The sequence below is a fragment of the Leucoraja erinacea genome, chromosome 9 (genome assembly GCF_028641065.1).
Source record: "Leucoraja erinacea ecotype New England chromosome 9, Leri_hhj_1, whole genome shotgun sequence".
NCBI classification, from domain to species: domain Eukaryota; kingdom Metazoa; phylum Chordata; class Chondrichthyes; order Rajiformes; family Rajidae; genus Leucoraja; species Leucoraja erinaceus.
Genome location: NC_073385.1, coordinates 63861356 through 63887319, shown reverse-complemented (window position 1 = coordinate 63887319; position 25964 = coordinate 63861356). Strand labels below are relative to the sequence as shown.

General features: G+C 43.9%; 1 protein-coding gene across 1 annotated transcript in view; it reads right to left on the bottom strand.

The window, feature by feature from the left end:
• Window positions 1-9938: 9938 nt before the first annotated feature.
• The window catches only part of slc39a9 (solute carrier family 39 member 9), a 39771-nt gene continuing 23745 nt past the window's right edge, over window positions 9939-25964 (bottom strand). The window contains exons 4-7 of the mRNA XM_055641015.1: window positions 25297-25365; window positions 22344-22429; window positions 19049-19183; window positions 9939-15442 (exon numbers count right to left, since the gene is read on the bottom strand). Of these exons, the coding sequence (XP_055496990.1) occupies window positions 15215-15442; window positions 19049-19183; window positions 22344-22429; window positions 25297-25365 (518 nt within the window). The 3' untranslated portion in view covers window positions 9939-15214. The remainder of the gene's footprint in view (window positions 15443-19048; window positions 19184-22343; window positions 22430-25296; window positions 25366-25964) is intronic.

Below are 25964 nucleotides of genomic sequence, written 5' to 3'. Positions count from 1 at the left end.
TGGTCAATGAGTTCCTCATCAACACGACTCCCTGCCTGACTTGGTTTCCTCAGGTATTCCCCTTGAGCCTTCAAAACAGTCTCTCCTGCTCTTCTAATAGGAAGTCCCTCAGTTCAGCTACCACATGTAATCTAGTCATCATCTTATGTCCCTTAATCAAAATCTTCATTCAAAACCCTCCCAACTTTCCCTGGTCCAAGGGGAATGGCTCCTACTGCAACAAACAAGCTTTACTGGTGACATGGTTCATCCCTGGAACCACTTGAATAAATAATTTCTACTTTATATAATTCTTGATTTATATTATACAATATTAGATGTTAAAAAATAATTTAAAATATAACATTCCAGTGAATACCTCCCACGGCCCCTCACCTTCCTAAACTTTTGCTGTAGGATTGAGGAATCAAATTCTCTGAATTCTGTTTTGGCACTGCTGCATAATTCCCTCTGTACACTTTGCAGTCCATCGTGGCACAGCGGGAAAGCCAAAATACAAACATAAAACTCCAGGTGTTGGAAATCTGAAATAAAAGCAGTAGATATGGGAAACACTCATTAGGCCAGGCAGCATCTGTGGAGAGAGAAACATAGAGAATGTTTGAGATCCGAGACCCTTTATTAGAACTGATGAAAGAAAGGTTTTTGACTGGAAACATTGTGTCTGCTTCTCTCTCCACAGATAGAGTATCTTCTGCTTTTATTTCCAGGGAGAATATCTATTTTCCTGCTTTATAAGTGTTAATCCAGGTTGAGGTAGGATTTCACGTCTCCATTTATACCTCTCCAAAGATCACGAGAGCTTATGGAACCACTGCGTACCTTTCTGGTCTCCTGCCCATTACTTTCTGTAAATTTCTGATCCCAATGTCCATAACCTATGCCTTCCCGTCATTGTATTAACGGGTCATCGATGGTGATTCACGTTGAATGTTACAATTGGTGCTATCCTGGTTAAATTCACTTTTTGTTTTGCAATATCCTTTCACTTTCATCTAGACTTACATCCCACCTGCCTTTACTTGTCTTCACCATTCATTGCACCACTGACAGCAGGCAAACAGTAAGGGTGGCACCGTGGCGCAGCAGTAGAGCTGCTGCCTTACAGTGTTTGCAGTGCCAGAGACCTGGGTTCGATCCTGACTACGGGTGCTGTCTGTACGGATGTTGTACGTTCTCTCAAGAGTCACGAGTCAAGAGTGTTTTATTGTCATGTGTCCCAGATAGAACAATGAAATTCTTACTTGCTGCAGTGCAACAGAATATGCAAACATAGTCTGATTTGACAAACGAGAGAGAGAAAAGAACACAAACCCACTGACTCCCATGGCTATCTGGACTGCACTTCTTCCCACCCTGCTTCCTGTAAGAACTCTATCCCCTACTCCCAATTCTTCCGTCTACGTCGCATCTGCACCCAGGATGAGGTGTTCCAAACCAGGACATCGGAAATGGCATAATTCTTTAGGGAACAGGGGTTCCCCTCTTCGACTATAGATGAGGCTCTCACCAGGGTCTCCTCTAGATCCCGTAGCTTCGCTCTCACTCCCCATCCCTCCACTCGTAACAAGGGCAGAGTCCCCCTTGTTCTCACTTTCCACCCGACCAGCTGTCACATGCAACAGATAATCCTCCAACATTTTCGCCACCTCCAACGGGATCCCACCACTGGCCACATCTTCCCATCTCCTCCCCTTTTGGCTTTCCGCAGAGACCGCTACCTCCAAAACTCTCTGGTCCATTCGTCCCTTCCCACCCAAACCACCTCCTGGCACTTAACCTTGCAACCGCAGGCAATGCTACACTTGTCGCTTTACATAGAAACATAGAAACATAGAAATTAGGTGCAGGAGTAGGCCATTCGGCCCTTCGAGCCTGCACCGCCATTCAATATGATCATGGCTGATCATCCAACTCAGTATCCCGTACCTGCCTTCTCTCCATACCCCCTGATCCCCTTAGCCACAAGGGCCACATCTAATTCCCTCTTAAATATAGCCGATGAACTGGCCTCAACTACCCTCTGTGGCAGAGAGTTCCAGAGATTCACCACTCTCTGTGTGAAAAAAAGTTCTTCGCATCTCGGTTTTAAAGGATTTCCCCCTTATCCTTAAGCTGTGACCCCTTGTCCTGGACTTCCCTAACATCGGGAACAATCTTCCTGCATCTAGCCTGTCCAACCCCTTAAGAATTTTGTAAGTTTCTATAAGATCCCCTCTCAATCTCCTAAATTCTAGAGAGTATAAACCAAGTCTATCCAGTCTTTCTTCATAAGACAGTCCTGACATCCCAGGAATCAGTCAGGTGAACCGTCTCTGCACTCCCTCTATGGCAATAATGTCCTTCCTCAGATTTGGAGACCAAAACTGTACGCAATACTCCAGGTGTGATCTCACCAAGACCCTGTACAACTGCAGTAGAACCTCCCTGCTCCTATACTCAAATCCTTTTGCAATGAAAACTAACATACCATTCGCTTTCTTTACTGCCTGCTGCACCTGCATGCCTACCTTCAATGATTGGTGTACCATGACACCCAGGTCTCGCTGCATCTCCCCCTTTCCCAATCGGCCACCATTTAGATAATAGTCTGCTTTCCCGTTTTTGCCACCAAAATGGATAACCTCACATTTATCCACATTATACTGCATCTGCCAAACATTTGCCCACTCACCCAGCCTATCCAAGCCACCTTGCAGTCTCCTAGCATTCTCCTCACAGCTAACACTGCCCCCCAGCTTAGTGTCATCCGCAAACTTGGAGATATTGCCTTCAATTCCCTCATCCAGATCATTAATATATATTGTAAATAGCTGGGGTCCCAGCACTGAGCCTTGCGGTACCCCACTAGTCACTGCCTGCCATTGTGAAAAGGACCCGTTTACTCCTACTCTTTGCTTCCTGTTTGCCAGCCAGTTCTCTATCCACATCAATACTGAACCCCCAATGCCGTGTACTTTAAGTTGGTATACTAATCTCTTATGTGGGACCTTGTCGAAAGCCTTCTGGAAGTCCAGATACACCACATCCACTGGTTCTCCCCTATCCACGCTACTAGTTACATCCTCGAAAAAGTCTATAAGATTCGTCAGACATGATTTACCTTTCGTAAATCCATGCTGACTTTGTCCAATGATTTCACCACTTTCCAAATGTGCTGCTATCCCATCTTTAATAACTGACTAGCAGTTTCCCCACTACCGATGTTAGACTAACTGATCTGTAATTCCCCATTTTCTCTCTCCCCCCCTTCTTAAAAAGAGGGGGTTACGTTTGCTACCCGCCAATCTTCAGGAACTACTCCAGAATCTAAAGAGTTTTGAAAGATTATTACTAATGCATCCACTATTTCTGGAGCTACTTCCTTAAGTACTCTGGGTTGCAGCCTATCTGGCCCTGGCGATTTATCGGCCTTTAATCCATTCAATTTACCCAACGCCACTTCCCGGCTAACCTGGATTTCACTCAATTCCTCCAACTCCTTTGACCCGTGGTCCCCTGCTATTTCCGGCAAATTATTTATGTCTTCCTTAGTGAAGACGGAACCAAAGCAGTTATTCAATTGGTCCGCCATATCCTTGTTCCCCATGATCAACTCACCTGTTTCTGACTGCAAGGGACCTACATTTGTTTTAACTAATCTCTTTCTTTTCACATATCTATAAAAACATTTGCAGTCAGTTTTTATGTTCCCTGCCAGTTTTCTTTCATAATCTATTTTCCCTTTCCTAATTAAGCCCTTTGTCCTCCTCTGCTGGTCTTTGAATTTCTCCCAGTCCTCCGGTATGCTGCTTTTTCTGGCTAATTTGTACGCATCATCCTTCGGTTTGATACTATCCCTGATTTCCCTTGTTATCCATGGATGTACTACCTTCCCTGATTTATTCTTTTGCCAAACTGGGATGAACAATTTTTGTAGTTCATCCATGCAGTCTTTAAATGTCTACCATTGCATATCCACCGTCAACCCTTTTAGAATTAATTGCCAGTCAATCTTGGCCAATTCACGTCTCATACCCTCAAAGTTACCTTTCTTTAAGTTCAGAACCATTGTTTCTGAATTAACAATGTCACTCTCCATCCTAATGAAGAACTCAACCATATTATGGTCACTCTTGCCCAAGGGGGCACGTACAACAAGATTGCTAACTAACCCTTCCTCATTACTGAATACCCAGTCTAAAATAGCCTGCTCTCTCGTTGGTTCCTCTACATGTTGATTTAGATAACTATCCCGCATACATTCCAAGAAATCCTCTTCCTCAGCACCCCTGCCAATTTGATTCACCCAATCTATATGTAGATTGAAGTCACGCATTATAACTGTTTTGCCTTTGTCGCACGCATTTCTAATTTCCTGTTTGATACCATCTCCAACTTCACTACTACTGTTAGGTGGCCTGTACACAACACCCACCAGCGTTTTCTGCCCCTTAGTGTTTCTCAGCTCTACCCATACCGATTCCACATCCTCCAAACTAATGTCCTTCCTTTCCATTGCATTAATCCCCTCTCTAATCAGTAACGCTACCCCACCTCCTTTTCCTTTCTCTCTATCCCTCCTGAATATTGAATATCCCTGGATGTTCAGCTCCCAGCTTTGGTCACCCTGGAGCCATGTCTCCGTGATCCCAACTATATCATAGTCATTAATAGCTATCTGAACATTCAACTCATCCACCTTATTACGAATGCTCCTTGCATTGAGACACAAAGCCTTCAGGCTTGTTTTTACAACACTCTTACCCCTTATACAATTATGTTGAAAAGTGGCCCTTTTTGATGTTTGCCCTGGTTTTGTCTGCCTGCCAGTTTTACTTTTCACCTTGCTACCTATTTCTTCTACCCTCATTTTACACCTCTCGGTCTCTACGCTCACACATTTAAGAAACCCTTTCCCTTTAACTCCATCCTCCACTATCCCATTCAACACCCCACCCCCCTTATTCAGTTTAAAGCCACCCGTGTAGCAGTGGCAAACCTGCCTGCCAGAATGCTGGTCCCACACCTGTTAAGATGCAATCCGTCCCTTTTGTACAGTTCCCCCTTACCCCAAAACAGATCCCAGTGATCTAAGAATCTAAATCCCTGCCCCGTGCACCAGTTCCTCAGCCACACGTTCAGGTCCCGTATCTCCCTGTTCCTGCTCTCGCTAGCACGGGGAACTGGAAGCAAACCGGAGATAACAACCCTGGAGGTCCTGCTTTTCAACATTTTTCCGAGCTCTCTAAAGTCACGCTGCAGAATATTCATCCCCTTTTTTCCGACATCGTTTGTGCCGACATGCACTACCACTTCCGGATGTTCACCTTCGCCCTTGAGGATTTTCTGCACTCTGTCCGTGACATCCTGGATCCTGGCACCGGGAAGGCAGCACACCATCCTCGCATCCCGTCTGTTGCCGCAGAAACCCCTGTCCGTACCTCTCACGATGGAGTCTCCCACTACAATGGCCTTGCCTGCCTTAGGCCTTTTTGGTCCGCCGCTCACGTCTTCTGTCCCAACAGCTTCAAAGCGGGTGAACCTGTTTGCAAGAGGTACACCACCCGGGGACGTCGGCATTCCATGCTTCCCTCCCTTTCTCACTGTCTCCCACCTTCTCTCTTCCAGTACCTTAGGTGTAACAATCGTACTGTAAGACTTGTCAAGGAACGACTCCGTTTCTCGTACAAACCGGAGGTCATCCACTTGCTTCTCCAGTTCCCCAACACGGCCCTTCAGGAGCTCTACCTGGATGCACTTTTCGCATTTGTAGCAGCCAGAGGCACCAGCGGTGTCCTTGACCTCCCACATACTGCAAGCATCGCACTGAATCAGCTTGCCTGACATCTCCTTCTTTTGTCTCTACCTCTCAAGCGTATTGCGTGGTCTCCTCTCCTCAGCCTCCTCGCCGAAGACTCTCGAGCCAAAGACTCACACTTTACTCACAGGGCACTTCCCTCACAAGCCCACTCACTCACTGTCGCTCGCTAAGAGCTGTCCTGCTTAAATTGACTGATAAATTGCCTGATATACCAATTTACAAAGCAAATTCCTCATTTTTCAACTGTTTTCACCCCTCGGACTCACTTCTCTCCTCCCACTTGGGCTAGAGCCAATCAGTCGTATCTCTTGCTAATCTGCTGCTGCTGTTGTTCCTCCCAAATCTACAGCAGTTCTGAACAAAGACTGTGCGTCCTTGGCCTTTAACTGTTTTCACCCCTCTCCTCCCACTTGGGCTAGAGCCAATCAGTCGTATCTCTTGCTAATCTGCTGCTGCTGTTGTTCCTCCCAAATCTACAGCAGTTTACCTCCCCCCTTGATTCCATTCAAGGACCCAAGCAGTCTTTCCTGGTGCGGCAGAGGTTCACCTGCACCTCCTCCAACCTCATCTATTGCACCCGCTGCTCTAGGTGTCAGATGCTCTACATTGGTGAGACCAAGCGTAGGCTTGGCAATCGCTTCGCCCAACACCTCCGCACAGTTCGCATTAACCAACCTGATCTCCCGGTGGCTCAGCACTTCAACTCCCCCTCCCTTTCTGAATCCAACCTTTCTGTCCTGGGCCTCCTCCATAGCCACAGTGAGTCCCACCACAAATTGGAGCACCTCATATTTTACTTGGGTAGTTTACACCCCAGCGGTATGAACATTGACTTCTCCAATTTGAGGTAGTACTTGCTTTCTCCCTCCTTCCCCTCCCAGCTGTCACAGCCCACTGTCTCTGCCTCTGCCTTTCTTCTTCCCGACCCCACATCAGTCTGAAGAAGGGTCTTGACCCAAAACGTCACCTATACCTTTGCTCCATTGATGCTGCCTCACCCACTGAGTTTCTCCAGCATTTTTGTCTATCTTATGAGAAAAGTAAAGCTCAGTACTCACAACATACCCATATATTTATATATATTCACATACACACATACTTAAAAAACAAACAGTTCAACAATAATAATGTCTTTGTAGTTCAGAGCCTATATGAGGTTGTTGTGTTTAATAGCCTGATGGCTGTACAGAAGGTGCTGTTCCTGAACATTACGGTTTTCAGGCTCCTGTACCTTCTTCCCCATGGCAGTGGTGAAATGAGTGTGAGGTCAGATGATGCGGGTCTCTGATGATCCTGGCTGCCTTTTTGAGGCAGTGACACCGATAAATCCCTTCGATGGTGGGGAGGTCAGAGCCGGTGATGGATTGGGCAGTGTTCTCCGTGACATTGTCGGTTTTCTCCGAGAACTTCGGTTTCCACACTTCCTGACGTACAGGTCTGTAGGTTAATTGGCTTGGAAAAATTGCAAATTGGTCCGAGTGTGTGTAGGATAGTGTTTGTGTGCGGGGACTGCTGGTCGGTGCGGGCTCGGTGGGCCTGTTTCCACGTTGTATCTCTAAACTAAAATATTTAACTTCCCTTCCACCAGAGGTCAGTAGAGAGCAGCCAGAAGTGTCGGCCTGATGTAAATTACTACAGTAGTGTAGCTTCAAATCGATTTATAATCAGATTAACTGTCATTAATACAAATAAGCATTGGGAATATCCAGCAGGATGTGGGCAGGGGAGGAGTGGAGGCCATAGAGTTATAGGGATACAGTGGAAACAGGCCATTCGGCCCAACTTGCCCACACTGGCCAACATGTCCCAGCTCCACTAGTCCCACCTGCCTGCAGTTGGTCCATATCCCTCCAAACCTGTCCTATCCATGTACCTGCCTAACTGTTCCTTAAATGTTGGGATAGTCCCAGCCTCAACTACCTCCTCTGGCAGCTTGTTCCATACACCCACCATACAACTGTGTGAAAAAGTTATACCTCGGAATCCTACTAAATGTTTTTCCCTACACCTTGAACCTATGTCCTCTGGTCCTTGATTCCCCTACTCTGGGTAATAGATCTTTCCGATCTATTCCTCTCATGATTTTGTATACCTCAATAAGATCCTCCTGCACTCCATGGAATAGAGACCCAACCTACTCAACCTCTCCCTATAGCTCACACCCTGTAGTCCTGGCAACATCCTCATAAATCTTTTCTGCACCCTTTCAAGCTTGACAATATCTTTCCTATAACATGGTGCCCAGAACTGAACACAATATTCGAAATGCGGTCTCACCAACGTCTTATACAACTGCAACATGACCTCCCAACTTCTATACACATCTGAAACACCATGAAATGAAAAGCAATAGGACAAGAGCTAGAATATCGTGTCTGTATGGATAGGTACCTGATGGCCAAGTTAGAAGTAATAGCTGAAGGGCATTTAGCACTATCTCAAACCACGTAAACTGCAGTTTTGAGTGGGGTGGAATGGTTTTAAAACAATGCCACATCCCTCTCGACTTGTGCATTTAACTTGCTGGAAATACATCAAACAAGGTATAAAGCTAGAGGGTGACAGGTAAGCTACGCTGGACCTCTGGGCTCAGCGAGACAGAGCATCCATACAGAACAATATTTGTTGTGTGGTTTGTGTGCCGAGCCGTGTTGTCTTGCTATGGATGCTGTAGATGCAGTTTGTTTTATTATGTGGCAAAGCGGTAGAGTTGCTGCCTTACAGCAGCCAGAGACCTGGGTTCTATCCCAATTACGGGTGCTGTCTGTACGGAGTATGTATGTTCTCCCTGTAACCAAGTGGGCTTCTCCAGGTGCTGCGGTTTTCTCCCACATTCCAAAGACATGCGGGTTTGTAGGTTAACTGGCTTCTGTAAATTGCCTCTAGTGTGGAGTATGTGAAACTGAGATAACATAGGACTTGTGTACAGTGCTTGTAGCTGCTCAGTGCAGACTTAGTGGGCCAAAGGGCCTGTTTCCACGCTGTATCTCGAAACTAAACTAAGATGCACATTTCAAAGTTTACCTTCTATACAGGTTCAATATCCTGTTACTGATCATTAATCTTACCTCTGGTTCAAGACCTGTAACCTGCCATGACCACAGGTGCTACATCTCATTTCTTAGCAATTATCAGTAACCACGTGTACAGGTAACAAGATCCTCCCATGGTTAAGCAGCTCAGAGCTATAACACCATGATGTGCAGTTAGAGACCAAAGTGCAAAGATTGGAAGCAGCTTTGAAACAACCATGTGCGCTTTTGTTGCACTGGTCAAGCCTCATTTGGAATATTATGAGCAATGTCGGGCACCATATCTGAGGAAGGACGTGCTGGCTCGCAGGACTGGGTCCAGGGGAGGTTTACAAAAATTATCCCAGGAATGAGTAGGTTAACATATGATGAGTGTTTGACAGCACTGGGCGTATATTCGCTGGAGTTTAGAAGAATGGGGGGGGGCCTCATTGAAACGTGCAGAATAGTGAAAGGCTTGGATAGAGTGGATGTGGAGAGGATGTTTCCACTAGTGGGAGAGTCTAGGACTAGAGGTCATAGCCTCAGAATTAAAGGACGTTCTTTTTGGAAGCAGATGAGGAAGAATTTCTTTAGTCAGAGGGTGGTGAATCTGTGGAATGTTTTGCCACAGAAGGATGTGGAGCCAAAGTCGGTATATTTAAGGCAGAGATAGATACAGTAGATTCTAGATTAGTACGGATGTCAGAGGTTATAGGGCGAAGGCAGGAGAATGGGGTTAGAAGGGAGTGGTCGATAAGCCATGATTAAATGGCGGAGTAGACTTGATCAGACCGAATGGCCTAATTCTACTCTTATCCCTTCTGATCTTAAGATTGCTGTTACAGTTCATTTTCAATGTACCACCAACTGTCGCAGATTCAATAGATTATGATTCATTCACAATTTCACTGAGCAAGGTCATTTTGGTTTAACGCCCCAACTGCTTGCACTTGCAGTAACAATTATTGATTGTGTTTGCTTTGGAATTAGCCTGATCCATTAATTCCCCACTATGGGTCAATGTATTAAAACCTAGCAACAACAATTTCATCATATGAATTTACAGAAATTTGTATTTTGTACATCAGCATTCAACAATGAAATACTTGTAACAGTCACAGTGGCAATGTAGGAAACAGTTTAATCAGTGAATATTTCTGCAAACAATAAAGGGAAGTAATGGTGCGGACATAAAGATATCACCTCCTGGTTTTTCCAACTAAAATATTTCATCACTTTACATCCTCGGAACCAGGCGCAAAATGTAGCTTAAAAACACTCAAAATCACACCCATTTTCATGCGTCATATCAAGATTGATGACATTTTGTGACTACCAATAAAGCAGGACTTCCAGGGTAGTTATCTCTGGATTGCTTTAAATCTCATGTGCTAGTGAGGGTAGGAACATAAAGATAGGGCAGATGAATGTGTGGCTGAGGAGGTGCAGGGGACAGGGGTTCAGATTTCTGCACCATTGCAAACTCTTTTGGGGCAGAAGCGACCTGTACAAGAGGGATGGGTTGCACCGTAACAGGAGGGGAACCAATATCCTGGCAATCAATGGAAGTGTCTTGAGAGCAGTCAGTGTTAGTCGAGGAGGTTCTGAAGGTCCTGACACATATGAAGGTAGACAAATCTCCCAGGCCTGACCAGATGTATCCGTGGGCACAGTAGGCAGCTAGAGAAGAAATTGCATGTGCCCTGGCTGCGATTTACAAGTCGTCATTAAATATGAGCGAGTGGCCGGAAGACTGGAGGGAGGCAAATGTTGTGCCTCCATTCAAAAATGGCAACAGGGAAAATGCTGGGAACTAAAGGCCAGTGAGCTTAACATCTGTGGTCAGGAAGTCACCAGAGAGTATTCTGAGGGATAAGATATACATGCATATAGATGTTCAAGGGCGGTTTAGGGATAGTCAGCATGGTTTTGTACGAGAGATCGTGTCTCATAAATCTGATTGTTTTTTGAAGATGTGACCAAAAAGTATGATAAGGGCAGAGCTGTACATGTTGTATATACAGGTTTCAGCAAGGCATTTGACAAGGTTCGCATGGTAGACTGCTCTGGAAGTTTAGATCGCAAGTGATCCAAGAGATGGCTGAATGGATAGAACATTGGCTTCATGGAATGGTTGGTTGATGGTGGATGGTTGCTTTTCAGACTGGAGACCTGTGACTAGTGGTGCCTCAGGGTATGGTGCTGGGCCCTTTGCTATTACTCATCTATATCAATGATTTGGATGAGAACGTACTTGGCATGATTAGCAAGTTTGCAGATGACACTAAAGTGGGCGGTATTGTAGATCGCAAAGATAGTTATCAAAATTGTAGCAGGATCTTGATCGGTTGGGCAGATGGTCTGAGGAATGGTTGATGGAATTTCATACAGAGAAATGAAGTGTTGTATTTTGGGAAGTCCAACATGGGCAGGACCTACAGTGAATGACAAGGCTCTGGGGAGCGTTGTAGAGCAGAGGGATTTAGGAGAGCAGGTACATAGTTCCTTGAAAGTGGTGCCACAGGTAGATACCGTGATCAAAATGGCTTTGGGCACGGTATCTACCGTTGGCTTTCATCAGTCAGAGTATTGAGTATAAAAGTTGGGAGGTCATATTATAGCTATACAAGACTTTGGTGAGGCCATATTTAGAGTATTGTGTTCAGTTTTGGTCACCATGTCATAGGAAAGATATCAAGCTGAAAAGGGTGTAGAGATTTGAGATAACTTTGCCAGGACAAGATGGTCTAAGCTATAGGGTGAGCTTGAACAGGCTAGGGTTTTATTCCATGGAGTGCAGGAAGATGAGGGGTGACCTTATAGAGGTACAAAATCATGAGGGGAATCGATTGGGTAAATACAGTCTTTTGCCCAGAGAAGGGGAATGCGTTGCCTGCCTGGTGCCCAGGTTCAGGACATCTCATCTAACCTGCAGAGGAACTTGGAGTGGGAGGCTAAATATCCAACCGTGGTGGTCCATGTGGGTACTAATGACGCAGGTAGAACAAGGAAAGAGGTTCTGCTAAGAGAATTAGAGCAGCTAGGCACCAAATTCAAAAGCAGAATCAAAAAGGTAATAATCTCTGGATTGCTACCTGAGCTACGTGCAAATTGGCATGAGGTTGAGAAGATCAGAGAGTTGAACGTGTGGCTCAAAGACTGGCATGAAAGTGGGTTTGAATTTGTGGGACATTGGCACCAGCATTGGCGAAGGAGGGCACTGTTCAGACGGGACAGACTCAATTTGAACTCAGTTGGGTCCAGGGTCTTGGCAAACCGTATAACCAGGGCCGTACAGAGCATTAAACTAAATATTGGACGGGGTGAACAAATTGGAAATGAATGGATGAAGCTAAATGGAAGGAGAATGCAGGAGAGGTTGGGACGGAAAGCAGACGTAATAGGACAGAAGGTTTGAGAAGGGATGAAAGAGTAAGGTCAGGTAAAATCAGGACCAATATAAGATGGGCAGTGAATACCGAACTAAAGGTGTGATATTTGAATGCACGTTGCAGTTAAAAATTTGTAGGTGAGATCCCTATGGAGGTGGTAGAAGTGATGAAGGATGGTCTGCTGGATGTGGAAGCTACTGGGGTGAAAGGTGTGGAGAAAGGGATGCCTATCTCTGCATGGTTTGGGAAGGAGAGAGGACATGTGAGAAATGGGGGAATTACAATAGAGGGCTCCATCAGCTACAACAGAAATTAAGCATTGTTTCGTAAAGGACATTTCAGAAGTCCTAGAGCAGAAAGACTCATCCTGAAAACAGATGGTGCAGAGACAGAAAAACTTAAAGAGAATGGTGCCCTTACTAGAGACAGGGGTGGATGGTGTTTTTGTGCAGATAGCCATGGGAGTCTGTGGGTTTATAGTAAATATCAGTGGCTAGTTGTAATGATTGATGACTACTGGCCATTGTCGAGTTCCACTTGCTCATTTACTACAACTTTATTAACCATCCCCCAATGAAGTATATTTTACTGTACATTCAAGAAACTAGGACGGTGTTCCCATCCCATTAATCAGCCTGGTGATGCTGCCTCACTCCCTCTGTTGCAAGTTGGGTGGGAAATCCAGACTCAATCAATATCCCATATGTGTTTTCATGGGGTTCCCCCATAAATGCAGGAAGATATCTTTACTCTTGTACTCAAACTCTCTTGTGTTCCTGAATGCTTGCTGGATCTCCACGCTAAATTTTAGGGATTTGTACACAAGGGCACCCAGATGTTTCTGAACACGAACACCAGTCCATCTTCCACCATTTAAAAAAAATCTTGCTTTATGTTAAAGTGGAAGATCATGTATTTTTCCACATTACATTCCGTTCTCTGTATTTATAAGTAAATCCCTCACTGCTCTAATTTTTTTTCAACAATCTAATTTACGGTAAGTTATCGAAAGCTTCCCAAACGTACTACATTCTCTGCAAAAAAAACAAACTGGCGGGAGAACTCTTGAGTCAAGCAGCACCTGAGGAGGCATCCTGAAATGTTGATTATGTTTTGCCTGTCCAAAGTTGCTCAACCCGCTGAGTTCCGCCAAGTTTGTTTTTGCATGTCAAGCATGTCCTTCCTATAGAGTGGTGACCAGAACTGCACAAGGTCTCAATGTTTTATAAAGGTGTACCATTACCTCCATGCACATATACCTTCTTCAATTTATTGTCCCCGCCTTCTGGGATCCTTGAACTTGTGCACAGTGGGCTCTGATGAAGCCAGCTGAAACATGCTTACCAAGACACATGCTTAGAGATAGATTGTGGGACAATAAATGAAACAAAGGCCTACCAACTAAACATACTCAAAGCACAAGCTAGTGATGTCCCAATATTTAAAAAAAAACACATATGTAGGGGCATTGTTCCTAAAAGTCTTCATTAATATCTCAGTTAGACAGGCCAATAAGAGAGCTTTATTGAGATGGAACTAGATAATGGGAAACATCTAATTAAACCAGAAAGTGTTGGAAGAATAACAAAGGAAATAACATTTTTTACAGGAAGTCGTTAATCAGAACAGAGACACTTAAGGTGTTTAATTGAGTGCAAATTATAGAGTTTTTTTTAATGCTCCAAATGCTTTAATCTGGAATGCTCATTAAAAAATGGACAGCGAAGCAAATTGTATTACAGTATTTAAAACGGAACTGGACAAATATTTTGGGGAAGACTTTTGCAGAGCTAGAGGGTAACAGAGAATAGGACTGAATTCAGAACAAAGCACATAGATAAGCACTTACATGGCCAAGGCTCTGGACCAAATCCGGGTAAACTTTACTATAGATAAGTTGGCATGGACATGGTGGGCCAAAAGTCCTGATTCTGCCCTTTATGATTCTATGATTTATGAGTGAATAGCTGTTCGAACGAGCTGGAACACGAATAGACTCTTTTTCTGTGAAGCAAGATACCAACAGTGATGATTGTTGAAGACATATTTCCATTTTTATCTGAAGAGATCAGTTTAGAATGTTTTTCAGTGTAAAGAAAGGTGGGGTAAAAGTTGTACAAAACAAAGTGTGGGCACATTAAAAAAATATTTATAAATTTATCTTAAAAACAAAAAAAATTCTGCAAGATCTGTTAATGCGTACAAAGAATTGGAAAAATAAGGCCATTGTCTGTGGAATGATTTGAGCTTACGGAATAATGAATATTCAGAAGTCAGCAAAGTCATAGCAATGGCATTTCACTCCTCGTACTCCATGTATATAGGAGACCCTTTGTTATCCTATACCCATACCTATCTACCAACTAAACTATATGTTTGACCATTCAAATTAAAGATTCAGACTTTTTTTAATTTCCTTACCCCATTCACATTAACAAAGCACTTTGAACAAAAAAAATTTCCAAGATACATTAGCCTGTCAAAATCCTATCATTTAAACACTACAGACATGGAACTAGCAGGCACCAAGCACACAGGCTAACAAACTATTTAAGACTGTACATTTATGAATAAAATTCAGTAAAAATTATATTTCACATATTCATGAACCTGGTGTTAATTCCTGCGGCTTGATTAATGCCCTGGATTATCTCTAATGCAGACCAAGTTCTTTGTTAATTTAGTAAGTGCCTGTGCATCGCCCTTTACAAATAGACACTTTGATTAATTTTCTTTCTCTCATTTAAATGAAACAAGTTCAGAGATTTCAAGCTCTGTTGATAATTGAACAAGACTCACTTTTCAAAGTGGCTACATTTCCAGAATTACTTTGAACTTATTTACAACACAGCTAAATTTCACTTCATTTTTATTTCCAAACCATCACTTGGATTATCATGGGAAAAATGAAGGGACCATCTCCCAGCGCGAATAATGATGTTGCCAACCATCATGGGCGTGCTGGCCGACCCTTATTATCTGGCTTGCTGCTGGACTGCAGCTGGTTAATGCTGGTGACCCACTGACAATACCAATGGGATCAAGCACCCTAGGACAAGGGTGCAAACCTCCAGTCGACTGAGTCCCTTCCCTCCTGATTCAGTCTTGTGACTGTGGCCAGTGCCACCCACCTCCGGAAGAACGTGCACGGTGGCTACGTAGAGGAAAGTTCCTGCTGAAAACAGCATGGCGATTCCAGTGGCATTCACTTCTGAAAGAGCTTCTTTACTGCTCTGTAAGAACAAACATGGCAAAGGAATAAGCATTAGTATTATTTTGTTGGGAGTGCAGCAAACAGCGCTGTTTAATTCTGAAAACGACAACAAAAATGTCTAGCAATTTTTTTAAATTAGTTTGTTAGTTTGAGACATATCAGTACAAGAAAATAAATGACATATCATGCCATTCAGATGAGAACCATCGGATTTTGAACCAAATGTTGCATCAAACTTTCAAATTAACCAGCAAGTGAAGTTGAAGTGGGAAAGAAGCATAGCCCTGGTAACATTGGCTTTACTTGCTTTATCTTGCTCTATAAGTTATTCCCTTATCATTTATCCGTACACTGTGAATGACTCGATTGTAAGATTGCATTGTCTTTCCACTGACAATAAACTGGGGGGGGGGGGGGGGGGGGGGGGGGGGGGGGGGGGAAGTATCCTTGCATTTCTATGTGAGCTACACACCATAGGACATCCATAGGCATTTGCCATTTTGCATTTGAAACTGATCACTAATTAAAATGCTTGAATGTTTAATTGTATTCTATAACATTAGCATTTTCTATCAAATCCAAGATACCAATAACGCTCAGGGTATTCAAATATGATTTGGAAAAATTTGATGCTCCATAGGTTATAGACAATAGGTGCAGAAGTAGGCCATTCAGCCCTTCGAGCCAGCACCGCCATTCAATGTGATCATGGCTGATCATCCACAATCAGTACCCCGTTCCTGCCTTCTCCCCATATCCCCCGACTCCGCTATCTCTAAGAGCCCTATCTAGCTCTCTCCTAAAAGTATCCAGAGAACCGGCTTCCAATGCCCTCTGAGGCAGAGATGAAAGTAATTCATTTCTGCCTTATTAGAAATGAAAGTAATTTCTTCCAAACAAACTCAAAATGCTGGAGTAACTCAGCAGGACAGGCAGCATCTCTGGAGAGAAGGAATGAGGTATCGAAGAGGTAGATAGTAGTTCAGCACTGCTCTCTGGTTGTGAGGGAATCATCCTATCACAACCAGAGAGCAGTACTACTGAACTACTATCTACCTCTTTGATATCCCTCGGACTATCCTCAACCGGACTTTGCTGGCTCTACCTTGCACTAAACGTTATTCCTTTAACATGTATCTCTATACATTGTAAATGGCTCGGTAGACAAAAGTGCTGGAGAAACTCAGCAGGTGCAGCAGCATCTATGGAGCGAAGGAAATAGGCAACGTTTCGGGACAAAACCCTTCTTCAGACTGATGTGGGGGGGGGGGGGGGGGGGGGGGAAGAAGAAAGTAGAAAGGAAGAGGAGGAGCCCGAGGGCTGAGGGAGAGCTGAAAAGGGGAGGAGACAGCAAGTGCTATCGGAAATTGGAGAAGTCAATGTCTAGGGTGCAAACTGCCCAAGCGGAACATAAGGTGCTGCTCCTCTAATTTCCGGTGGTGCTCACTCTGGCCATGGAGGAGGCCCAGGACAGAAAGGTCGGATTCGGAATGGGAGGGGGAGTTGACGTGCTGAGCCACTGGGAGATCAGGTTGGTTAATGCGGACCGAGCGGAGGTGTTCGGCGAAACGATCGCCAAGCCTACGCTTGGTCTCACCGATGTAGATCAGCTGACATCTCGAGCAACGGATGCAATAGATGAGGTTGGAGGAGATACAGGTGAACCTCTGTCGCACCTGGAACGACCGCTTGGGTCCTTGAATGGAGTCGAGGGGGGAGGTAAAGCGACAAGTGTAGCATCTCTTGCGGTTGCAAGGGAAAGTGCCCAGTGAGGGAGTGGTGCGGGAGGGAAGGGAGTTAAGGAGGGAGCGGTCTTTGCGGAAAGCAGACAGGGGGGGAGATGGGAAGATGTGGCGAGTGGTGGGGTCACGTTGTAGGTGGCGAAAATGACGGAGGACTATTTGTTGTATGTGACGACTAGTGGGGTGAAACGTGAGGACTAGGGGGACTCTGCCCATGTTACGAGTGGGGGAATGGGGAGAGAGCGCAGTGTTACGGGTTATGGAAGAGACCCTGGTGAGAGCCTCATTTATGGTAGGGATGGGGAACCCCCGTTCCCCGAAGAATTAGGACATTTCCGATGCCCTGGTGTGGAACACCTTATCCTGGAAGCAGATGCGGCGTAGACGGAGGAATTGGGAATAGGGGATGGAGTCCTTACAGGAAGCAGGGTGGGAAGAAGTGTAGTCTAGATAGCCATGGGAGTCAGTGGGTTTATAGTGGATGTCGGTCAGAAGTCTATCACCTGCGATGGAGATAGTGAGGTCAAAAAATGGTAGGGAAGTGTCGGAAATGGTCCAGGTGTATTTGAGTGTCGGATAGAAGTTAGTGTTGAAGCAGATGAAGTCAGTCAGTTGTGTGTGGATGCAGAAGGTAGCACCAAAGCAATCATCGATGTAGCCGAGGTAGAGGTCGGGGATGGGGCCGTGGTACGCCTCGAACAAGGATTGTTCGATGTACCCTACAAAGAGGCAGGCATAGCTTGGGGCCCATGCGCGTGCCCATAGCTATGTTATCTTCCAAATACAAGGCGTAGCTACGGGCACGTGCATGGTCCAAAGTTTTGAGTGTTTTCACCCCATTTCAAAACATTAAATGTACGAAAACAAGATGGAGAAACGGCCTTTTAACATTGCATTGATGACCTGCCTGAAAGTCTTGAGAATTATCAACCTCAGCGTGATTGCACTTTGTTAAGTCTCAATTCACAGTAGGATTGTGAAAAGGCTTTTTGAATGCTTACCTTTATTTAAAGCCTCAAGAATCAAAATATCCCAAATTTATATGTGTGAAATACCAGCAGCCTCCCAGGCTACTCAGAATATGAAATGTTTCCCAGCAAGAGTAGTAGGGCAGAATCAGATTAAAGATATTGTCAAGCTTCATGTTACTTGGGGACTGCACTGACGTAGGCAAAAGCTTCCAGTGCTAATGCAAATATTGCATCAATTCAGCTTTCCTTGCACCACGGTGGGCGGCACAGTGGTGCAACTGGTAGAGCTGATGCCGCACAGCATCAAAGACCCGGGTAGATCCTGAGCTCGGGTGCTGTTTGTGCAGAATTTGCATGTTCTCCCTGTGGCTGCATGACTTTCCTTTCTGTGCTCCGGTTTCCTCCCACATCCCAAAGGTGTGCGGATTTGGAGGTTTGCAATGATCTGTTGTGAATGAGAGAAACCCTTCCATGAATCATATCCTGCTTCTTAATTGTTTAATAGATGATGCACCAGTAATAGTTTTGATTAAAACACCAGCCAAATGTCTGCTTGGGTTGGCTTGTTAGGCAGCATTTCCACCTCTCAGTCAGAAACAGTGTTCAGCATTACTGCATAATCTAGATCAACAACTCTGTGGAGTACAGGTGGCAGATATGACCCATCCTCGGGCAGACTTTCAGACCAAGGATCTCTATTTCTTCGAGCTGATCGTATTAAAGAAGCAAGATGTGTTCCTTGTGCTTTGACCAATAACTTCACAAACATATTTAAAGATAAATTCCACACGGAATTGATCATTCAGCTATTGATTGTGTGCAGTGTTTTGCTCACCTAACAGTCACCCCCGTGAGATTTCTTGGCGCAGTGTTTATTGTTACAAAGTGCAGTGTGAAACACATTATACCTACCTTACTCAGGCCCAGGTAAGTGATCATGGAGAGCAGTGGTGCTGCCAAAGCAAATACCAGTAGGTGTTTCCTGATTCGATTCCTTTCGAGCCCCGCATGCATAAGGAAAGAAACCAGCCCAAAAGCAGCAGGAGCCTAAAAGAGAGGAGAGGAACACAAGGATTGTAGTGCACCATTAATCAGTTTGTATATGCAGCTTCCGGTTGCATGAGATGTCCTCTGTCCAGTCCCATATCGTCAACAGCTTCTAAAGTGTTGCACTGCAGGACACTGTGGTAAAACAAACTAGGCATGTAACTGGAATGTAACATTCACTGAGAACACAGGGCCTTTGCAAAAATTGAGCAATTTATAATATTCCTAAATCCAAGTCTTGGAAAAAATTTTAAATGTGGTCCCGTTTCAGGTACTTTTTCAAAAATGAAGCTGTTGCTGCCAAGAGAAAGAATCTCTTGAGAACACCTCCACAGTATTACCCTAATAAACTAGCTTGGATAGTTTCCTCCTTGAGCATGGAAACAGGCCCCTTAGACCACTGACTTCACGCCAATCTGCGATCAATCGTTCACAGCAGGTCCACTCCTTACACACTACGGGAAATTTACAGAGACCAATTAACCTACAAACCCGCACATCTTTGGGATATGGGAGTAAGCCGGAGTACCCGGAAGAAACCCATGCGGTCACTGGGGGAACGCACAAACCCCACACAGACCAGCGAGGTCAGGATTTTACCAGAGTCTCAGGCACAGCGAGGCAGCTGATCTGTCAGCTATGCCACTGTGCTGACCCGTTTTCTTAAAAAAATCTAGGACTTCAAGACTATGACTAAGAGAGCAGACACCTCTCCACCCCCCCCCCCCCCCCCCCCTCCCTCCCCCCCCCCTCCCCTCTCATAAAGTGTAGCTCAGAACAAATTCATAGAACAGTAAAGATTCTGTACTCAAATCTCTTAAGTGAGCATTGGGCACAAAACTCCAACTGAGTTGTGACAGTGGTACTAGATTAAAAAAAAGTTTAGTAAAAAGCTGCTGCAACTTAACTTCTACAACATAATCTAATTGTTTTAAACAAACTGAAAGATAGGTGGTCAGTGTACCAGTTACTACCCATCGCCAATTGCCAAGTAGGTTGTGGTTAGATGCCTTCAAATGTGGTGGCAATTTGCAACTTTTCAGAGATCAGTTAAAAGTCAACAACTGAGGCATATATGGAGGTGAAGAGCATCACTAAACCATTTGGGATATTACAAACTGATAGATGCATAATTATGATTACTGATTCTCACCTTCATGGATTTAAAAAAAAAAAGAGACCCAAATTTCATTTCACAAAAGTAGTGACGAAGTTTTGTGCTTTGATCAAGTTTTCATACATGACCCACCCAGACCAAATGGAACCATTTACCCTGGAATGTCATACATTTTTTAACTGATGCAGATTGCAGGATATTGGAATCGGCGATGGTGAAGAACCAACAATAAACTTCCAGATCAGGGTACATGAAGTGGAACTTGTTTCCGTGCCCCCGTGTCCCTGGCCTTCTACAGGTACATGGTAGGAATTGTGAAGTATATTGAAATAATGCCAAACGAGTCTCAGGAAACTATCAGAGGGGATGAATGTTTAAAGTGTTAGCTGAGCTGTTGATGCAGCTGCTTCATTTTGGATGGCATTGAGGTCTTTAATGTATGATTGGTGGAATATTCCATCACATCCTTGACTCAAGCCTTATAGCTGACAGTATTTATACAGTTCCAATTAAATTTTTCTCTCTCACTTTAAACGCATGTCCTCTGGTTCTTGATTCCCCTACTCTGCACTTCAAGCAAATAAAGTCTTAGCCTGCCCAATCTCTTCCTGTAGCTCAGGCCCTCAAGTCCTGGTAACATCTTTGTAAATTTCCCCCGACACTCTTTCCTGCTTAATAACATCTTTCTGAAAGCAAGGTGACCAAAACTGACCAACACTTCAAATGTGGCCTCATCAACGTCTTGTACAACTGTAACGTAACATCCCAATAGATTGTTTATTCAGGCATTGTAAGTTAGAAATATATGGACGTTTAACACTCTAACATAGTTGTAGTTGTTGTTGCTGAGAGGCAGTTGCCTTGTGGGCTTGGTTGTGCTCTTGCTGCGGTGGCAGGACACTCTCATGAAGTCAGAGGAAGTAGGAGAGCAAGAGAGTGAGAGAGGGAATAATATTCTAGGAGTTATATTCTAGGCCACACCCACATATATCTCGTGACTCCTTCCCAGGGATGCCGAGGATTCGTATACCAGGAGAGGCTGAACCGCTAGGTGCCGATACAATGATAGAATCATTCTGGTTTTCACAAAATTAGAAGGTTGCAATTCTCGTAAAAAAAACGCATCTTTTTTGTTTTTAGTTTAGTTTAGTTTAGAGATGCAGCGCAGAAACAGGCCCCTCGGCCCACCGGGTCCGCGCTGCCCTGCGATCCCCACACATTAACGCTATTCTACACACACTAGGGACAATTTTTTTTTAACATTTACCAAGCCAATTAACCTACATACCTGTACGTCTTTGGAGTGTGGCAGGAAACCGGGGTACCCGGAGAAAAACCCACGCAGGTCACGGGGAGAACGTACAAACTCCGGCACTGCATTCACTATATGGCAGGAACTCTACCGCTGCACCACCGTGCCGCCAGTTCTATCCTCTCAACCTTTCACTCTTTCCCTTGCAGGAATTAACTGTATGAATATGCGTTCTACACACAACCTCTTCCACACAACAAGCTGTTTGCTCCTTTAGAAAGGAAGCCAAAATGGCGCCTGTATTTCGATTATGGTGCCATTGCAACAGGAATTCCTTACTGATATAATTTGCAATAAAGATTGCATATGATTTGCCTTCATATATCTGCCTCCTAATTTGTGATGTGTAAAAGGACACCTAACATGAACTGTTTAACCTTTTAAGAAAATATTCTGCTTTTCCATTCTACCAGAGTAGACACCGTCAAACTGCACTCTGTGATAATCCAAGTACCCTTCACTTAATTAGTTCATGTCGCTATGCTTGCTCCTTTCAGTTTAGTTCACTGGTGGAATTCTTACTACCATCTCTGGGTTAATAGTCCAGGCCATGGGCAAATACAGTAACACTGTCATTACATCCTCATCTAAACCAAGCCACTGAGATCCCAGTCCACTGAACTCAAGTATCCAGACCCCACAAGGGAAAATGAGTTCCGATCACTGAACATTTCTCAAACCTTGACATGTGGAAGGCAGTAGTAAAGGAAATCCAAGTTTTAGATACTTACTTTATGCAACATGATAGCTACAAATACAATCAACTGTACACTTGTCTGTGATGTGGAAGCTGCTGCACCCAATGCAATGCCATCCGCTGTAAGGGAAAGGAATAGATAAGGCCAAGTAGTATCAGGAAATGTGGGCAGTACAACTACTTCATACCCAATTCCTCCCTGCAATGGGCTCAACAGACAAATTAAAAGTGACCATTGTTAGTTACAACTCAAAGAAAATAAATCAACATTATTATTTTACAGATCACATTACTGGGTGGTCAACTGAATTACTGTACAAAACCATTCATAGAATATTTTGAATATCATAATCATAATAATCATACTTTATTAGCCAAGTATGTTTTGCAACATACAAAGAATTTGTTGACAGGCAAAAAGAGAAAGCTATGTGTTACAATAGCACAACAGAAATAATCTTGCATTATATAAAACTAAACTAAATATCCTAATATTCATTGCCCTTTTCATGATACACATTTGCATTCTAAGACCAAAAGGTTCTGAATTGCTGCAGCATGGATATATTTTAAAGCTTGCAGGAATAAACTGCAGATGTTGGTTTAAACCGAAGATAGACACAAAAAGCTAGAGTAACTCAGCGGGTCAGACACCATCTCTGGTGAAAAGGAATAGGTGACGTTTTGGGCCAAGACCCTTCTTCAGAGATGCTGTTTGCCCCGCTGAGTTATTCCAGCATTTTGGGTCTATCTTTTAACGCTGTGTAAGGTGTCTAAAAAAGTCTCAGTTAGCAGGGTTTGATCGATAGGAACTGAATCTGCAAATGCACGCTTCAATGCTCCCACTTAGGAAACCAATTGAAAATAAACTGGCCGTTCAGGAACAGAGCAGACAGGATGGCTTCAAAAGACAGAGTGTGCAGTACAAACATATAAAAATGATAGTTACACTAGTTATTAGGGAACTATTCTGAAATCTTGTCTATGGTGCTTAATTTCAGTTAATCCAAGGCACCACCTTAATCTAAATTTGTTTACTTTTGACAAGCTAAAACTAAAATTCAATTTGTTTGGTTTTGATTTGGAGTATTTACGGCGTGCCTTGCAAAAATCCAACTGATTTGCAGAGCCATGCACAAAAAGGCAAGCATTAATGCTCATTTTCATCTAAAGGGCCTGTCCCACTTTCACAACCTAATTCACGACCTCTGCCGGGTTTGCCCTTGACTCATACTCGCAGCATGGTCGACACGAGGTCGTAGGTAGGTTGTGATGCTAGTCGTAGGTACTCGATGCATCAAGTAGGTCGGGGCGTTTTTCTAGCATGACATAATGCTCAGCTTTCCCTTTTCACTTTCTCTAACCTCCACATCATTAGTTTCTTCCAGGTTCATAGAAACATAGAAAATAGGTGCAGGAGTAGGCCATCCGGCCCTTCGAGCCTGCACCGCCATTCAATATGATCATGGCTGATCATCCAACTCAGTATCCTGTACCTGCCTTCTCTCCATACCCCCTGATCCCTTTAGCCACAAAGGCCACATCTAACTTCCTCTTAAATATAGCAAATGAACTGGCCTCAACTACCTTCTGTGGCAGAGAATTCCACAGATTCACCACTCTCTGTGGTAAAATGTTTTTCTCATCTCGGTCCTAAAAGACTTCCCCCTTATCCGTTCAAAGTCCATTCATCTCCGTGTTCAACATACTGGGGATTCTCTGCCTTCTGGGCCAGAGAATTCAAAAGGTTGAGACACAAGAAATGGCAGATGCTAGAATTTTGAGCAAAATACAAAGTGATGGAGGAAATGGACACAAGATGTTTTGGGTTGGGACCCTTCTTCAGACTGATGGAGTGATGGGGAGAAATCTAGAAAAGTGAGGTGGTGTCTGGGCAAAGCCGGGCAACTGAGAAGTGGAGATGAGGTGGATAATTGGCAGATTAATGAAGATAACGACAAAATAATTCAAAAGGTTTACAGCCTTGAGCAAAGAGTAGCTTCCTTATTTCTCGTTTTCCATTTCTGAGGATGGACTCTACCTTTCCAGAGGTCATCTGTTGCTAGCCCTGTTTTGTCTGGCCTTCTTCATCCTTCAGTCTAAAGACGGGTTCCGAACCGAAATGTCACCTATTCCTTTTTTCCAGAGATGCTGCCTGACCCGCTGAGTTTCTCCAGAATTTTGTGTCTATTTTCAGTATAAACCATCACCAGCAGTTCCTTCCGACACACTACTCCATACTCCATAATTGACAAGCATCCTCGCACTCACCGAGGATAGTTACCACTCCGATAAAAATATTCTCTTCCTCTTAACAGATTGCTGATGATCCAATTTCTCTATTTACTCTGGATTGATCGAATGAAAGATTCAGCGTAAACAGGCCCTTTGATCCACTGAGTTCAAGCTGACTATCAATCTCCCGTACACACTAGTTTTATGTTACCTCACTTTCGCATCCACTCCAGAAACGCAAGGGGCAATTTACACATCAATTAACATATAAACCCGCATGTTTTTGGGATATGGGAGGAAAGCAAACACCTGGAGGAAACCCATACAGTCACAGGGAGAATATGCAAACTCCAGAGACAACTTGAGATGAGGATCTAACCCAGGTTTCTTGTACTGCAGCATTAGCTGCATGATAATGCCACCACCTAGAATGGTTTGGATACAAGAGGGCAGCATAGTGGCGCAGCAATAGAGTTGCTGCTTACAACGCTGGAGACCCGGCTTCCATCTCGTCTATGGGTGCTGTCTGGATGGAGTTTATACGTTCCCTTGTAACTGCCTGGGTTTCCTCCTATCTTTTGTAAATTATCCCTAGTCGGGTAGTACTAGTTTATAGGTGATGATTGGGCTGCGCGGTGAGCTGAAGGGCTCGTTTCCACGCTGTATCTCTAAACTAAAACTAAACTAAAATAGAGGCAGCTTTGAAGTGGTATTTTTTAAAGCCATTATGACGCATGATGAATGAACATTACCTGCTGCATGAACCACAAGGCCAAGTGTAGTGGTAATCTTGGTATTTGCTGTTCTTGCTGCTTCCGGATCTTAAAGGAAAACAAAAACACGAATCAACCACAGAAAACTCCTGGAAATGTAAATATACCAGTTAAATAATTCTACGTTAATTTTTAGATAAATAACTTTACATACAAGTGCATACAGCGCCCTTTATAATGATTGGGACAAAGACCCGTCATCTATTTATTTGCCTCTGTACTCCACAATTTGAGATTTGTTATAGAAAAAAAATCACATGTGGTTAAAGTGCACATTGTCAGATTTTATTAAAGCCCAAATTTATACATTTTAGTTTCACCATGTAGAAATTACAGCTGTGTTTACACATAGTCCCCCCATTTCAGTGCACCATAATGTTTGGGACACGTGGCTTCACAGGTGTTTATAATTGCTCAGGTGTGTTTAGTTGCCTCCTTAATGCAGGTAATAAGAGAGCTCTCAGCACATATTCTTTCCTCCAGTCTTTCCATCACCCTTGGAAACTTTAGTCCTCATGTTGATAAACAGCACTAAAAGTTGTGCCAATGAAAGTCAAAGAAGCAATTATGAGAATGGGAAACAAGAATAAAACTGTTAGAGACATCAGCCAAACCTTAGGCTGACCAAAATCAACTGTTTGGAATGT